At 45.2% G+C, this 14,943-nt stretch overlaps 1 protein-coding gene across 2 annotated transcripts; it reads right to left on the reverse strand.

Moving 5' to 3' along the window:
- Positions 1-124: 124 nt before the first annotated feature.
- Positions 125-13,972, reverse strand: LOC147886157 (uncharacterized). 2 transcript variants are annotated; one of them, XM_087395953.1, is made up of 4 exons: positions 13,762-13,972; positions 12,980-13,141; positions 1,515-1,734; positions 141-1,136 (listed from the first exon to the last, which is right to left on the reverse strand). In XM_087395953.1, the coding sequence occupies exons 1-4, from the start codon at positions 13,896-13,898 to the stop codon at positions 870-872; spliced, it is 786 nt and encodes a 261-aa protein (XP_087252079.1). In that variant the 5' UTR covers positions 13,899-13,972; the 3' UTR covers positions 141-869. The 2 variants fall into 2 exon arrangements, with proteins under 2 accessions (XP_087252080.1, XP_087252079.1); XM_087395954.1 differs by lacking the exon at positions 12,980-13,141 and having other exon boundaries at positions 125-1,136.
- Between the last annotated feature and the right edge of the window lie 971 nt (positions 13,973-14,943).

A 14,943-nucleotide genomic window follows, 5' to 3' on the forward strand; every position in this document is an offset into this window, starting at 1 on the left:
CCTAGTGTTTGCACCTTGTTATATCTCTCTCTCTCTCCCCCTCTCTCTCTCTCCCCCTCTGTCCTTCAATTCGAGTACTATTCCAATCAAATTGTTTGTTTTTCTTGGCTAGTTTTGAATATCAAGCATCAAGTATGAGACTGGTCTTTGGTTTGAGATGCCAGAACTGCTGTGAATTATTGAAGTTGAATTCTTTAAGTCGCCTTCGCGTTACATCAACAGCTACAACAACTTCTAGCACATCCTAAGCAATTCAGCCTCAACTGAAGTTGGATTCCGTAAGTCACCTTCGTGTAACATCAACAGCTACAACTTCTTCTAGCACATCCTAAGCAATTCAGCCTAAACAGCAGCCCCTATTCATCCTCTATATCTTTGGCCAAACATAGCCAGCCAGCCCCATCAATGTGGACAAAATACAGCTGTATTCTTTAAGCACACGGTGATTGACAACTGATGAAGTAATGGTGCTTTTCTACTGAGCTTTGTCTTTGTGTGTGACTTATTCCCATTAGCACTAATGCTCCCACACTAGGTAGATAGCACAAGCACGCTACTAAGACTGAGAGAGAGAGAGAGAGAGAGAGAGAGAGAGGTTAGCCCTCGTGACCATTAAAGTAGGAACCCTAGACCTTCAAATAGGGGGGGTAGGTGATCTCTTAGCCATGTGCACTAACCAAGGTTTGTTTAGGATGAGGGACTTCACCATTCCATGCAATTCTAAGAGCTTGTAGCAAAGATGACAATAAGGCCATGCAGCACAACTTCTCAACCCTACACTCCACCTATTCATTGAGTTGAAGAAAAATAATTTTCATGCCAGTAGAATCTCACAACAGCTAGCAAGTCACAGACAATTGGGGGACCTTCTAACTCAAGCCAAGAGCAAAAGGCATCTTTGACTGTGAACTACTTTTCCCAAGTAACTTCATTTGTTCAGAGTGCAACTGCTCCTCTTCGAGCTTCTTCCTTCGCATCGCTTCCTCCTTCTGACGACGCAAAGCTTCTAATTCTCTAAACCTCTCCTCTTCCTCCCTTTTCTGCTCTACAGCTGCTCTCCTCTGAGCCTCTTCTACTTTTCGTCTATTTTCTTCAAGCATCCGGTCAAGCTCCTCTCTTTCTCTTCGCGCCTGCTCCTGCAGCCATATAGCCCACAATGTTCAGGGCTTGCCTGTGATACTAAGAGTCTTAACAATAAAAAGTTGTGGTTAAGAAAATCTAAAACTGAATATTTCGCGTCCTGAATGCATATCCAGTGTGCAAACTGTTCTGTGTCTTGGGGTACATGATCATCATCCAGATAATCCTTGCCTGTGCATCCTCCTTTGGTTTTGATAGACCAAAAAAAGTAAAATAAAACGAGATAGACATTTGTTGCTTGCTACTAATCCGTTGTTAGTATACAGTAATGAACTTGACAATGATATAAAGCGGTCCACTTTTTGTTCGTTCCTTTTCCCTCCTTGCAGTTAGAGGAAAAACTGCGGCCAACAGCAGGTATAGGTCTGTCTTACCTGCTTTCTTCTTGCCTCCTCCAGTGCTGCTTCCTTTTCCAACTGGAGTTGATTTAAGACATCCTTGAACAACTTCTTCTTGCCCTCCTCGATTCTCTTCAGAATTTGAAGCTTCACTTCCTCTGAATTCAGAGCATCGTCGACCCTCCTCCGTATAGCTTCTTCAACCCTCCTGGCTGTCTCTTCCTCCAAACGTCTCAGCTCTTCCTCTTTCTGTCGCCTAAGAAACAGCAAATAAAGTTTTAATATGACATGGACAATAGCATAAAGAACAGCGGAGTTTCTTAGAACAAACACATGATACACAGAAACTATTTGTGCATCTCCCATGTCTCTTTCTTTTTATGCTAATTCAACAATCACATGGTTAGCATTGGAATGCACAGAAGCACTCGATACATACCAAAAATATGTACTGCTGTGTCATGTACAGGTTAGATGGACTCTTAAAAAAATCCAATGACAATGATACTTGGTTTTTAGAAAGAAGTGAAGACTAGACAGTCCTGAAATTTCCTTCCTTTGTCCTGTTCAAGAAAACTGGATTCTAAAGCCACTGATCAAAAATCCAAAACGTACCATTTAAAAGAGTAATATACTGCAAAGTGGTATCTTACATGTCCCAATACTCCCAGGTCAAACTTTCAGAGTTGAAAGCTACTCCATTTAAATAAACAGTCATTAATAGCTGTTTGTGCAGTGCTTACGGATCAAAATAGTATTTGTGATTTTACAGTACAGCCAATGAAATGCAGAAGCTTAAAGATGCTTGAGAATCATGACCCTAAACTCTGCAGCACTATGCATTGTCTTATGGCCTTTCCTCTTCAAGCTGCTCAAATGCAAAACTAAATGCCCCGTATGTTACAACCATTTGACACAGTTCTCTGCTGTGAATGAAGGTTACTGAATATTATATGTGTGTATAGAAAGAAAGAAAGAAAGATATATTTACACCTTCTGGAGGCCTCGCAGGCCTATGAGACAAGGTACAATCACAGAAAGTAGCCCATACAAGCCATTGTGGGCTGAAGCGAAGGGCTCGCTAGGCCCCTTTGCAAAATATTATGTACTAATCTAAAACCAATGTAACAAAAAGCTAGTACTCAGACTCAAGATCGAAATACACAGCCCGGTGCCAACAAGGCCCTCCTATGAGCCTGTGAATATATCTCGTATCTGTATCTGCCCGGTCGTCTCTCTCGACGGTGGGGGGGCGTGGTCTCCATGGTCTTTGTATCCAGCAAGCCATGTGAATAGGAACCCCTCTTCGGGCGATCTCTAAATATGGCTGTGATGGGCTGGACCTCCATCGTGCATGCCCTGGTCCATCTGTGTCTCTGGCTGCGTCTCTCCATATCTATAAGGAGTCTGCTCCTCTGACCCTGCTGAAGTGGACGCGATGGATATGGCCCACGGTCTCTGCCTCTGAGAGCAAGTGGAAGAGCAAGTGGTATGGGTCGATGATGTCAACTCCTCATAAAGTAAGGCATAGGATGAGAAGGCTGAGAGGAGCGGTGAGGGACAAGAGGGCTGAGAGGAGAGGCTGAGAGGGGGGGGCGGAGAGGTTGAGAGAACTGAGGGGAGAGACTAAGAGGAGGAGCGAGGGGTGAGAGGAGAGGTGAGCAAGCTGAGAGAGGGCTGAGAGGGTCGAGGAGTAGCATGCGGGAGCGGAGCAGTAGAAAACGGCACCAGCAGCCACACAAGCAAGTGAAAAAATTTGGGGCAAAAATTTCCCCCCCCTTGGAAATGTCGTTGGAAACGGCACAAAAATGCCGTTCTGTTTCGGGGCCACCGAAACGCCATTTTTGGAAACTATGCTACTATGACATCCCCACTAACGTCATCAGAGCCCAACAGTGGGTGTAGACCACAATATAAAAATATGCTCACACATACAAATCCACACACCCACACATACTTGAGCATCGTACTGAGTTTCTGTCGACACTCCGGAGGTGAAGGGCAGACTCAGCCATGATGAAGGCTAGCACTAAAGGAGAAAAAGTAGTCCAAAATCTCTTCATTCAAGCTACAACTGCTTGTGAAGTCTAAACGATTTCATTTTAGTCTCTCCCAAACGAGCATCTAAATCTAGCTGATAGGGCAATGCACCATTTAAGATGGAAAGAATTATCGCAATACCAGCAAGCCGCAACATGGCCAAAAACTTCACAAGGTGAAATTTGCATGTCCGCTAATAAGTGTTCTACCTGACTGATTCTCAACCAAGGCCAGCCATTTCTGAAATACCTGTCTTTTGTTTCCTTGTGTTAGCAAGGGTGTTTCTTTTGTTTCAATAAATAATGTCTCTCTCTCTCTCTCTCTCTCTCTCTCTCTCTCGCTTCTTCTTCTTCTTTTTCTCTTTGTTGTTGTTTTCTTCCTTGTCAATTTTTGTTGTTTTGGGTTGTACTAGTGTTCAATGGGGATGTTATAGTAGCTAGTACTTGCTATGCGTGATGGAGTTTATGGTTTTCAACCTTATGAGTGACTAAAATTCAAAAAAACAAGCTGTTTGTGATGGTGATTGGTGGGTTTGGGAATAGGAGTGGGGGTGGGGGTGGGGGGTATATATCAAAGCATATCACTATGTGACAATCGTTCATCGTAAGCTTGACAGAGCAAACTTAGCTAGTCTTAGATGTTGGAATCTCTTGGGATCATCCTTATGGGAGAATGTTTAGCTTCTTTAACGTTCATGGTTAAAGGTTTATTCACCTCATGTTGAGGTCGATATGAATGAGCACGTGAAGGGAGACTATCTGAGGTGGTATTGATTGATTGGCTCATGTGGGTGGCCCAATGCATGGGCAACATGTAGCAAGGCAACTAGGAGGTTCTACATGAGGCGGCATGCAGAGAAGCGGTGAGGCGATAGCAGCGTACCTACAAAGATCACACGAGAAGCATAAACTCTTCCTCTTTGTCCGAGCCATCGAGGCTCTATGAATCTGTGCGCGTCTGAGCGGCTGCTCATTAGGGTCGTTTTAGTAGAGTCTTGTAAACGGCCAAAAACACCGAGTACGGTTGAGGCTCTAGATTAGTTTTCTTTACAATAAGAAGAGTTTTGATTACGATTCTGTGTCGCCATCAAAGTTTGTATGTCGTTGTGATCTTGAAGTTTCCTATGCTCATTAACAATTGCATGCATTCTCATTTGCATTCTATAACCCAACACTGCTATCAGAGCCTTCGTTCTAAGAGATCTTGTGGGAGGTGGTGCGGTGAGCGTGGAGTGTGCATGTCGAAAGCTTCACCTTCTTTCAAACATACACTGAGATCCTTTTCTCCAGTTGTCGACGTCCCCGCAATAGATTACACAAAAGGAAACGTGAAGCTATAGATTTGCTGGCCGAAGCTTGCTTCAGAGCAATCATGAGAGGTTCCTGAACATCGTCATGGATTACTTGAAGGAAAAATCGACTGACAGCTCTCTTGTAAAGTTCAATGGTCCGAACTTTTCAACATGGCAATTAATTACCCGTCTCTACCTGATGCACAAAGGGCTCTGGGGTCTCGTAGAAGGTACAGACAAGAAGCCGGATAATGAACGTGATTTAGTAACGTGGAGTCAAAGAGCTACAGAGAACTGGAAAGTTCTGGATACATTATTTGGAGTACGAATGAAGCATTCGAAGGCAATTCTAAAGCAGGAACTATTTGACTTAAAGATATATGAAAATGAAAATGTGGGAACATTCTTGAATCGAATGCAAGCGCTCTTGAGGCAATTACATGAACTTGGTGCAGGGGTCGAGGCTGATGATAAGAAGGCAATCCTTCTGAAAAGTCTACCTTCAAAGTATAGTGAAACAGCTCGAGTATTGCGATTGGATGAAGATGCTGATTACCTTGATTGTGTGGGTCTTCTCCTCAGTGAAGAAAGGCGCGATGATCAGTTACAAATTTTTGGAGACACCGCATACACAGCTAAAGATAACAAACGCTCATCAAATTACTGATCTCGAGTGTCACTACTATGGTCGAGAAGGACATTTTGAGAAGCAATGTTACAAGAAACAAAAAGACGAACTGTTGAAGGACAATTCAAAAGATAAGGCTTGTCTAATTGAAGCATCTACATCAAAAGAAGAATTTGCAGGCCTGGTAGAAACGATTTTTGACGAACAAGATTGGGCTTTCTAGCTGAGGAAAGCTTAAGAGCTGCATTGGCTTTTCGTAAGTATGCAGCTGTTTTAGATGATCTCGGCTCTTAGTGAGTAGATCGTGATTTGGTTTGGTCAAATAGTTTTGTTGGTGATCAGTTGCTTTATTAGTTTTGATGTGCTTCTCCCATTCGGCTAAAGGAGGGATTGTTGGAATCTCTTGGGATCATCCTTATGGGAGAATGGTTAGCTTCTTTAAGGTTCATGGTTAAAGGTTTATTCACCTCATGTTGAGGTCGATATGAATGAGCACGTGAAGGGAGACTATCTGAGGTGGTATTTATTGATTGGCTCATGTGGGTGGCCCAATGCATGGGCAACGTGTGGCAAGGCAACTAGTGTTACGCTCTAGCCGAGGTAGCATGACCTCGGAAGAATCAGTCGACATTTCCCTTATAGAATCTATCTTTGTAATATATGTGTTTGCGCTTTATGTAAATGATCGGGAGGGATTAATGTCAAGGTCCTAGGTGAGGGCTGATAGCACCAGACTAGATAGATCTGAGACCAGGGGCCTAGTGCAAAGAATGTGCCTAGGGGCAAGGAATTAAATGCATCCCAAGAGAGGGGTGAAATGTTGCATTAGAAAGGCCCTATAGGGATGACATGTGGCATCTAGATCTATCTAGGGATTTGGGGTCTGTCAAAGCTTGAGAGAGAAATGGGAGGATTTACGTGATTCCGATACAGCTCTCTCTCTCTCTCTCTCTTGCTGTGAAGCTTTGGCAGTTTGGCTGGGTGGAAGATTAAGGTGCTACTCCCGTGATCAGTAAGTAGAAGCGAGATTAGAGAAATCAGGTAACAATTTGGTATCAGAGCGGAAGGTTGGAAGGAGAGGAAGAATCGACGGACGGTAGTTGGTGACGACGAGGTCTGCGACAGTGCGGCGCTCACGTGGACCCACGAACGGGCTGTTGGAGCGATTCGACGAAGTTAATTTGTGAGATGTAGCGCAGGAACGTGGGGACCTACGAATTGGCGGGGTGCTGGATTACTTCAAGGGCAAGGATCCGTCTGAGGATCGCGTGAGCTGGTATCACCGGACCTGACGGAGCTTCTTTGAAAAGGAAGCGAACGAAGAAAATGGTGGAGAGCGACGCAGGATAAGCAGATGGGCGACGAGCTTTGTTAAAGCTACGTAATTGGAGCAGATTTGCCATTTTTACGCACGCGTCCGAAAGGGTGCCTAGGCACTCGAAGGATCGCCAGGCGTGGAGCGCAGACCCATGTCACGACGCCCTTCGGGGATTTAACGGAGACGTGGTGGCTGACGATTGGCTTCGGGTAACATTGGTGTGGGCATCGCTGAAGGCACGGCGCCGATCGGTGAATTACAGACTACAAAGGGTAGACTAAGCCCGTAGGTTGATAGCAGACCGTACGTGCAGGCTGCAAGCAGCAGGATTCGAATTCCAGGGGGCCTTCTATCTATTTTCCCTTTTGGTTTTGGATCAGAATTCATAGACCAGGAAGGCTCTTTGTCATTTCTGTCGATTCTATGTTTTTTTCCTGGTTTGGTTTGCTGATACTCCGTTTGCGTGAAAAGTGACAAGTATGCATAGAATATGATGCTGTAACGAGGATAGATTGTGCTTGGGACTATGCCGGTATACTTGAGTTATTTGCAGAAATTTCCCTAGTATAGGGAAAGGCGGGATTGAATATATATGCCTGTGTCAAATACGTAATTAGGGTGCATGTCAGGTTGCAGGAATTCCCTAGTATAGGGAATTGTGTTCAGAGTGTCAGTTTGTGATTACAGTGTTCTAAGGGTGTTTTTTTTTTAAAAAAAAAAACCCAAAACAAAACACCTACTGAACAAATGGAAGCAGAAGAAGGAGCTTCCAGGAGGGACCCTGGTGAATCAGGAGTCCGGCCGACCCAGCAGGGATCGCGCCCAGTAGCTCATACGTTATCTGGCAGGATTGCATTGCTGGAAGATGCCTTGCAACAGTTGTTAGCACAGCAGTTACAAGCCAATGCAGGGCAGTCCGAACTTAGGAGAGCACTACAGAGTATGTCTGCCAGACCTTCTCGAGAGGAGAAGGGAAAGGCTCCAATGGAACCGGAGTCTAGTGTCCATACGGTCGAGCCTAGGAAGGCTAAAGTGCCAATTATTGCCAATTACAGACCGGAAAAGTATTCTGGTCGGATGAACGACCGTAGTTCCGATGTCATTGAGACCTGGCTACACAAATGGGACGAGGCGTTCGCCATTTGTGAGATCAGAAATGACATCAAAAAGATCCGCGAGGCCACCCATATGTTTAGTGAGGCGGCGGATCGGTGGTGGATTAAACAACAAAAAGACGGTATAGCATCCACTACCTGGGAGGGGTTTAAAAGAGAGTTCAGGAAACACTTCTTACCTCCTGACGAGGCATCCCGAGCTTGGGATCAATATAGGAACCTGCGTCAGAGAAATTTATCAGTGGCAGAATACACTGATAAGTTTCGAGAGAGTGTAATGAAGGTTGACGAACCCCTGCCTCAATCAATCCAAGTGAAAGATTTCATATTTGGATTGAATGACCGAATAAAAATGGAAGTTCGGGCTAAGTACGCGAACACGCTAGATGATGCAATAGCTATAGCCTTGAACTACGAGGATGCCAAGGGCAGCAAGCCAAGTGGGTTTGTACAGGTCGGAACCCAGTATGGGTATCCGAAGAAATCTGGGTTTAAGAAGAAGTGGACTAGTAAAGGGAGTGGTTCGCAGCCGAGTGGTCAAGCCAAGCAGGCGAGACCGGCTGAAACTCCCAAACCAAGTACCACCATTGGAGTGAAGAGAAAAGTAACTCCAATGGCAGCCCGGGCTTGGTCTAAGTCTCCCTTGAACCCGGAACAAAGGGAAAAAGCGAGGAGAGAAGGCTTATGCTTTGGTTGCCTTCAACCTCATCAGTGGAGAGATTGTCCACGTAATAAAGATCGTCGGATGGCTGAGATGGTGATCTCAGAGTGCGACGTGGAGATGCAGGGAAGTCCCAGAGCGGAAGAGATGCAGATTCAGCTAGCGGGATCTTCTCAGAGGTTAGTACCTTGTTTGTTCTGTGTGTCTGTTACTAAGTTAGTGACGAGTGCACCTGATAACATCCTATCTAAGCCCACAGCAACGGGGTATGCAGCCTTCAATGATACGGAGTTAATTAAAATGAAAGGGCAAGTGGCCAGTCATGATGTCATTGTGTTGTTTGACTCAACGTCAACTCACAATGTGATTAACTCCAAGCTCGTGAAGAGGCTGAAATTAAAGACAAGTCCATCTGACTATGCGTACACAGTCAGGATGGCAGATGGAAGTTCAACTGAAGTATGGGACCAAAGGGTTACCCAGTTGGAGCTTCGGATTCAGGACTATGCTGAGAAGCTTGATTTTGAAATAACCAAGCTTGCTCATGCGGATATAGCCCTGGGAATGGCGTGGCATTCTAAGAAGAATCCAGCCATTGATTGGAAAAAGCACGTATATCAATTCAAGATGAATGATGTGCTTTATGTCTTGCGAGGTGGAAAAGATATACCTCAGGGACCGTTGGTTTCCGTAATGGAAATCAGAAAGGCTCAAGTAGAGTTTTTATACCTTTGCACCGCATCGGTAGAGTCGGTGAATGATTCTTCGACTAGCACTGATGTTACGCAAAGTGATGAGATGGCCAAGCTGGCTAATCTTATAACAGAGGAGTTCTCTGAATGCTTTAGGGATGAACTACCTTATGGGTTACCTCCAGAGCGGAAAGTTCAGCATAAGATTGAACTGATCCCGGGGGCAGAGCCTGTAAATAGACCTCCCTATAGAATGAGTTTTACTGAGGAAGCGGAGGTGCGTAGGCAACTGGAAGAATACCTCAAGTTGGGGCAGATTCAACCAAGTTTCTCACCTTTTGCTTCACCAGTGATATTAAAGAGGAAAAAGGATGATACGTTTCGCCTCTGTATAGATTACAGAGCATTAAATAATATCACTGTCAAGCACAGGTATCCGATGGCTCGGATTGATGATTTGCTAGATGCATTACATGGAGCCGTGATTTTCAGCAAGATAGATCTTAAGTGCGGCTATCATCAGATCCGGATTAGAGCCGAGGATGTGCATAAAACCGCTTTTAGGAGCAGGTTTGGTCATTATGAGTTTTTGGTAATGCCCTTCGGACTTACCAATGCTCCAGCGACCTTTGTCATGCTTATGAACGACTTACTACGACCGTATATCGGAAAGTTCGTAGTACATTTTATTGACGACATTTTGATATTCAGTAAAAGTCTTACTGAACATCGTGAACACTTAAGGATAGTGTTCAGTACTTTGAGGAAAGCCAGTCTTTACGTGAATAAAAAGAAAACTATACTGTGTATGGTTAGGCTTGAGTACTTAGGATTCATAATTACTCCACAGGGGGTAGAAATGGATCCGAAGAAAGTGGCTGCGATACTGACTTGGCCAATCCCTCAGAGTCTGACCGCGTTGCGATCATTCTTGGGATTTGTCCAGTTTTATAGAAGGCATATCAAAGGCTATTCCGGAATAGTATCGCCATTGACTGATCTGACCTCAGATAAAGTACCTTTTATTTGGCGACAGAATCAACAAGAAAGTTTTAACACCATAAAACAAGCTGTGGTCTCAGGACCGGTGTTAAAAATAGTTGATCCCCAGAAACCGTTGTTCCTAGAAACCGATGCAAGTGGCATTGCGGTAGGAGCAGTCCTCCTTCAAGAGGGAAGGCCAGTAGCCTTTGAAAGCAAGAAGCTTTCTCCCTCTCAAAGGAATTGGCCAACTCATGAATTGGAGTTGTATGCTGTTATCCATGCTTTGAAAACATGGAGGCATTATCTGTATGGTTCAGAGTTTTATGTGGATGTGGATCATGATACTCTGAAACATTTCTGTAAACAGCCTGACTTGAGGGGCCGCCAAGCTAGGTGGGCAGAGCTCATGCAGGAGTTTAATCTAACGATTCGGTACCGAAGAGGAAAAGACAATAAGGTAGCTGATGCGTTGTCTCGCATTATGCACAACCTGAGTTTCACGGTATTAGAGAGTGCTCTAATGACCGAGATCAGAGAAACTCAGAAGGTGGACGAGTTTGTCCAGAGCTTATGGCCTAAGGCTCATGTGTTAAAACCCGGGGAAAATGAAAAGGATGATCTGGCATCCAGAAAAGGCCAAACTTATGCAAGATATACCATAAGGGATGGTATGCTAGTTAGAAATGGCAAGGTTGTAGTACCTGGTCAGAATGATCTCAGGCAGAGAGTCATTCGACAATGCCATGATAGCCCGTGTGCGGGACATCCAGGAGTCGAGAAGACCTATGATCTCGTGAAGCGAGATTTCTTTTGGCCAAAGATGAAAAAGCATATTCATGAATATGTGACACGGTGTTTCTCGTGTCAGGTAAGTAAGGCCGAGCGGGTGAAGCCACCCGGACTTTTACAGCCCTTGGAAGTACCACTAAGTAAGTGGGAGCATTTCCATGGATTTTATTGTAGGACTACCTGCAACGCAAGGAGGGCATAATTCTATCCTTGTGGTGGTTGATCGTCTAACCAAGATGGCTCACTTCATTCCGACTAGAGAGTCTGTTAGTGCCCCGCAAGTAGCGGATTTGTTTATTAGACATATATTTCGTCTGCATGGATTGCCTAGATCCATAGTGTCAGACAGAGATGTCAGGTTTACCGGTCACTTTTGGACAGCGGTATTCGAGACACTAAGGACTGAGTTGGGAATGAGTAGTGGGGATCATCCTGAGACGGATGGTCAGACGGAGAGAGTCAACCAGATTTTAGAGGATATGCTGAGAGCATATGTGTCATTGAGGCAACATACATGGGACAAGTGGTTGCCATTGTTGGAGTTTGCCTACAATGATCGAAAACATTCATCTACTGGGTTCAGTCCGTTTGAACTGAACTATGGTTATAGACCAGCCAATCCGACTATAGTTGGAGTACCTCAGAAAGTGCCTAGTGCCGCGAACTTTGTAGTTCAGATGCGGGAGATGCTAGCACTTGCGAGAGCTAACATCCGCCAGGCTATGGATAGAGCCAAGGTGTATGCGGATGAAAATCGGTCTATAAGAGTATTTGAAGAAGGAGAAAAAGTTTTTCTCAGAATTCCTTCGCACTCGAAGTCGTTGACTTCAGGAGAGTGTGCTAAGTTATCACCTCGATACTGTGGGCCGTGGTTAATTCTAAAGAGAATAGGCAGTGTAGCCTATAAATTAGAATTGCCACAGGGGTGTAAGGTGCACCCGGTTTTTCATGTTTCACGTTTAAAGAAATTTTTACATACTGGTGACTCACTAATCGAAGGTGTGGTTTTGTTTCAGGAGATAGAGGATATTGCAAGGCGCAAACCAACAAGAATCCTGGACCGAGGAACAATGCAAATACGAAATCGGAAGATACCCACAGTGTTGGTTGCATGGCATGGTCAGCCTCTATCGGAAGCTACCTGGGAATCCGTATATCAGTTGCGGAGAGTGTTCCCAGACTTTATCATCGAGGACGCTGATGTCTGAAGAGGGAAGGAATGTTACGCTCTAGCCGAGGTAGCATGACCTCGGAAGAATCAGTCGACATTTCCCTTATAGAATCTATCTTTGTAATATATGTGTTTGCGCTTTATGTAAATGATCGGGAGGGATTAATGTCAAGGTCCTAGGTGAGGGCTGATAGCACCAGACTAGATAGATCTGAGACCAGGGGCCTAGTGCAAAGAATGTGCCTAGGGGCAAGGAATTAAATGCATCCCAAGAGAGGGGTGAAATGTTGCATTAGAAAGGCCCTATAGGGATGACATGTGGCATCTAGATCTATCTAGGGATTTGGGGTCTGTCAAAGCTTTGGGAGGATTTACGTGATTCCGATACAGCTCTCTCTCTCTCTCTCTCTTGCTGTGAAGCTTTGGCAGTTTGGCTGGGTGGAAGATTAAGGTGCTACTCCCGTGATCAGTAAGTAGAAGCGAGATTAGAGAAATCAGGTAACAACTAGGAGGTTCTACGTGAGGCGGCATGCAGAGAAGAGGTGAGGCGACAGCAGCGTACCTACAAAGATCACACGAGAAGCATGAACTCTTCCTCTTTGTCCAAACCTTCGAGGCTCTCTGAATCTGTGCGCGTCTGAGCAGCTGCTCATTAGGGTCGTTAGTAGAGTTTTGTAAACAGCCAAAAACACCAAGTACGGTTGAGGCTCTAGATTAGTTTTCTTTGCAATAAGAAGAGTGTTTTGATTACGATTCTGTGTCGCCATCAAAGTTTAGCAAAAAATTAGGTGCCGAAGTTTTGTGGCACTCACTTTCTCTTCTCTGCGTCCTCTGCTCCACCAGTTTTGTGGAGGGATGGCCTCTTCTCCGAGGATAGAAGACCTGGGCTTCTAGACCTTCCTGAATGGGAGTGTGACGGGCTCCTACTTTTTAGTCTTCTAGACCTCCTACGCGCTGGGGATTGAGTTCTGCGCCTGAAACAGCCATACACGAAGTCAATTGAAATGTTCCTGATTCGTTAAGCAAGACTTGTTATACAATCTTTCTAGAAATGCTCTGATTCATACCATTTCCAAAATTTGCAATACTCGAGTGGCTACGCTTACCCCCATGCTCCGAGTTTATCACGTCAAGTCTGGTATTTCCTGACCAGGCAGCCCAACAACGTTTCATACGACCCCAAATCACTCGATTGCTCTTCTACAGCTCGTGTGCACTTAGGCGCAAATACCATGGTCTTACTTCCCACACCCCGATTTATTAAAGAAATAAATACGCAGAATACAGCCTACAGAAAAACCTGAGAAGGGCAAGATGGGCACATCCATCAAACTTGTTACCAGCTACTGAGTGAGAACGCCTCAGAATTCAGCCCAGGTACAATAAACGATCATCATGTACAAGACACCCCGAAAAACTCCAACTTTTCTCCCAACAGCAGCAGCATCATTGTGTAAAATCATTTTTCCTATGCAGGGTGCCGGTTTTGTCTTCTACTCTATGCCGTGCAAAGCCTCCGGGGAGAAGGTTTCTCAAGCCAATCTCAACACCAATACAACGGTTAAAGGAGCACTCGACTTTGTTGCGCACACACCTGCTGCGCGAATGAAGATCAGGAGAACGGCTCCTACGATCGCGTCTGCTCTTGCGATGTCGATGGCTGGAAGGAGGGGAAGGAGAGGGTCTCCATCTGCCCCTAACGGAAGGGGAAGGGGACAGAGATCGGGGCATGGTATTGTGCGCAGGCTGAGAGAAACCCTAGAGCTTCAACGTTCACATAGTGGTAGAGCAACAACAAACGTCTTTTGATGAGGTTGCGCCTTTATTACGTAGATAACTTAGTTATAAGAGGGGCTCCTGTCACTTGCTACAAGGCATTTGGCCCTTAGAGCACATTCCTAGAATGCGCCACACCCGCATACGTTCCCATGTCGACCACCTGGCATTTCAGAGACCCGCTGGAGACGGGATCTTCTCCTCTCCAGCCTAGCATTACGGTTTGCAACCTGCCCAACCAGTTGAACATCAGCTCAACGCTTCGTTTGCGTGGTGCAAAGGTTCAATGTTTGGTTGGTTCCTTTTCGGTTGCAGCATGTTGCCTTCAGCGCTGAGCACTTCGAATCAAACACACGAGAATCGAAGCTGGCTTTTGCATGGCGTAGCATGCCACCACCCAAACAGTGTTGCCCCACCCGACGCAAGAACGAACTCTTATTAGGATTGGAGACCTTGTGTGCAAGATGGGGCTACCAGATCACAATCGTTGAATATCCCAATCCAACATTGGAATGCCAAGATGGAATCCACAAATTTCACAACCCTAGGCTGGAGCTACAATGCTAGCTTTTTTGGGTCACCCAACCCGAGCTGTGCATGGGCCATGGAGAGTGTGGGGCTAAGTGAGCACCACTAGCAGGGTCAAGGAACCCCTTTAATTCTCTAAAAAGCTTTTCCAATGAGGTGATACCAACTAGCAATGCAAATTTAGGTGAAGTAGCGAACCCCACTTTGCTCAAGCTTTCACTCCAAGAAAATAGGAGCATTGTAATGCTAGCCCCAAAGAAAATGGGCTTGTTAGCCTAGTGATACAATGTGTAGAGGATTCTTAATTCCATCTAATGAAAACCTCGTAGACTCATTTGCAACCTACTCTATGTTAGAAAATGAAATCCCACTAGAGGGTATCTCGCAGGCGAAAGACTAATAGATAGCCCAGGAATTGCACATGGAAGTGTTTCACTATGGAATCAAGCTTCATCAACATGTGTGTACTTCA

Source organism: Dipteris shenzhenensis, chromosome 24 (assembly GCF_047967505.1).
Source record: "Dipteris shenzhenensis isolate YYH24624 ecotype China chromosome 24, Dip_SZ_1.0, whole genome shotgun sequence".
NCBI lineage: Eukaryota > Viridiplantae > Streptophyta > Polypodiopsida > Gleicheniales > Dipteridaceae > Dipteris > Dipteris shenzhenensis.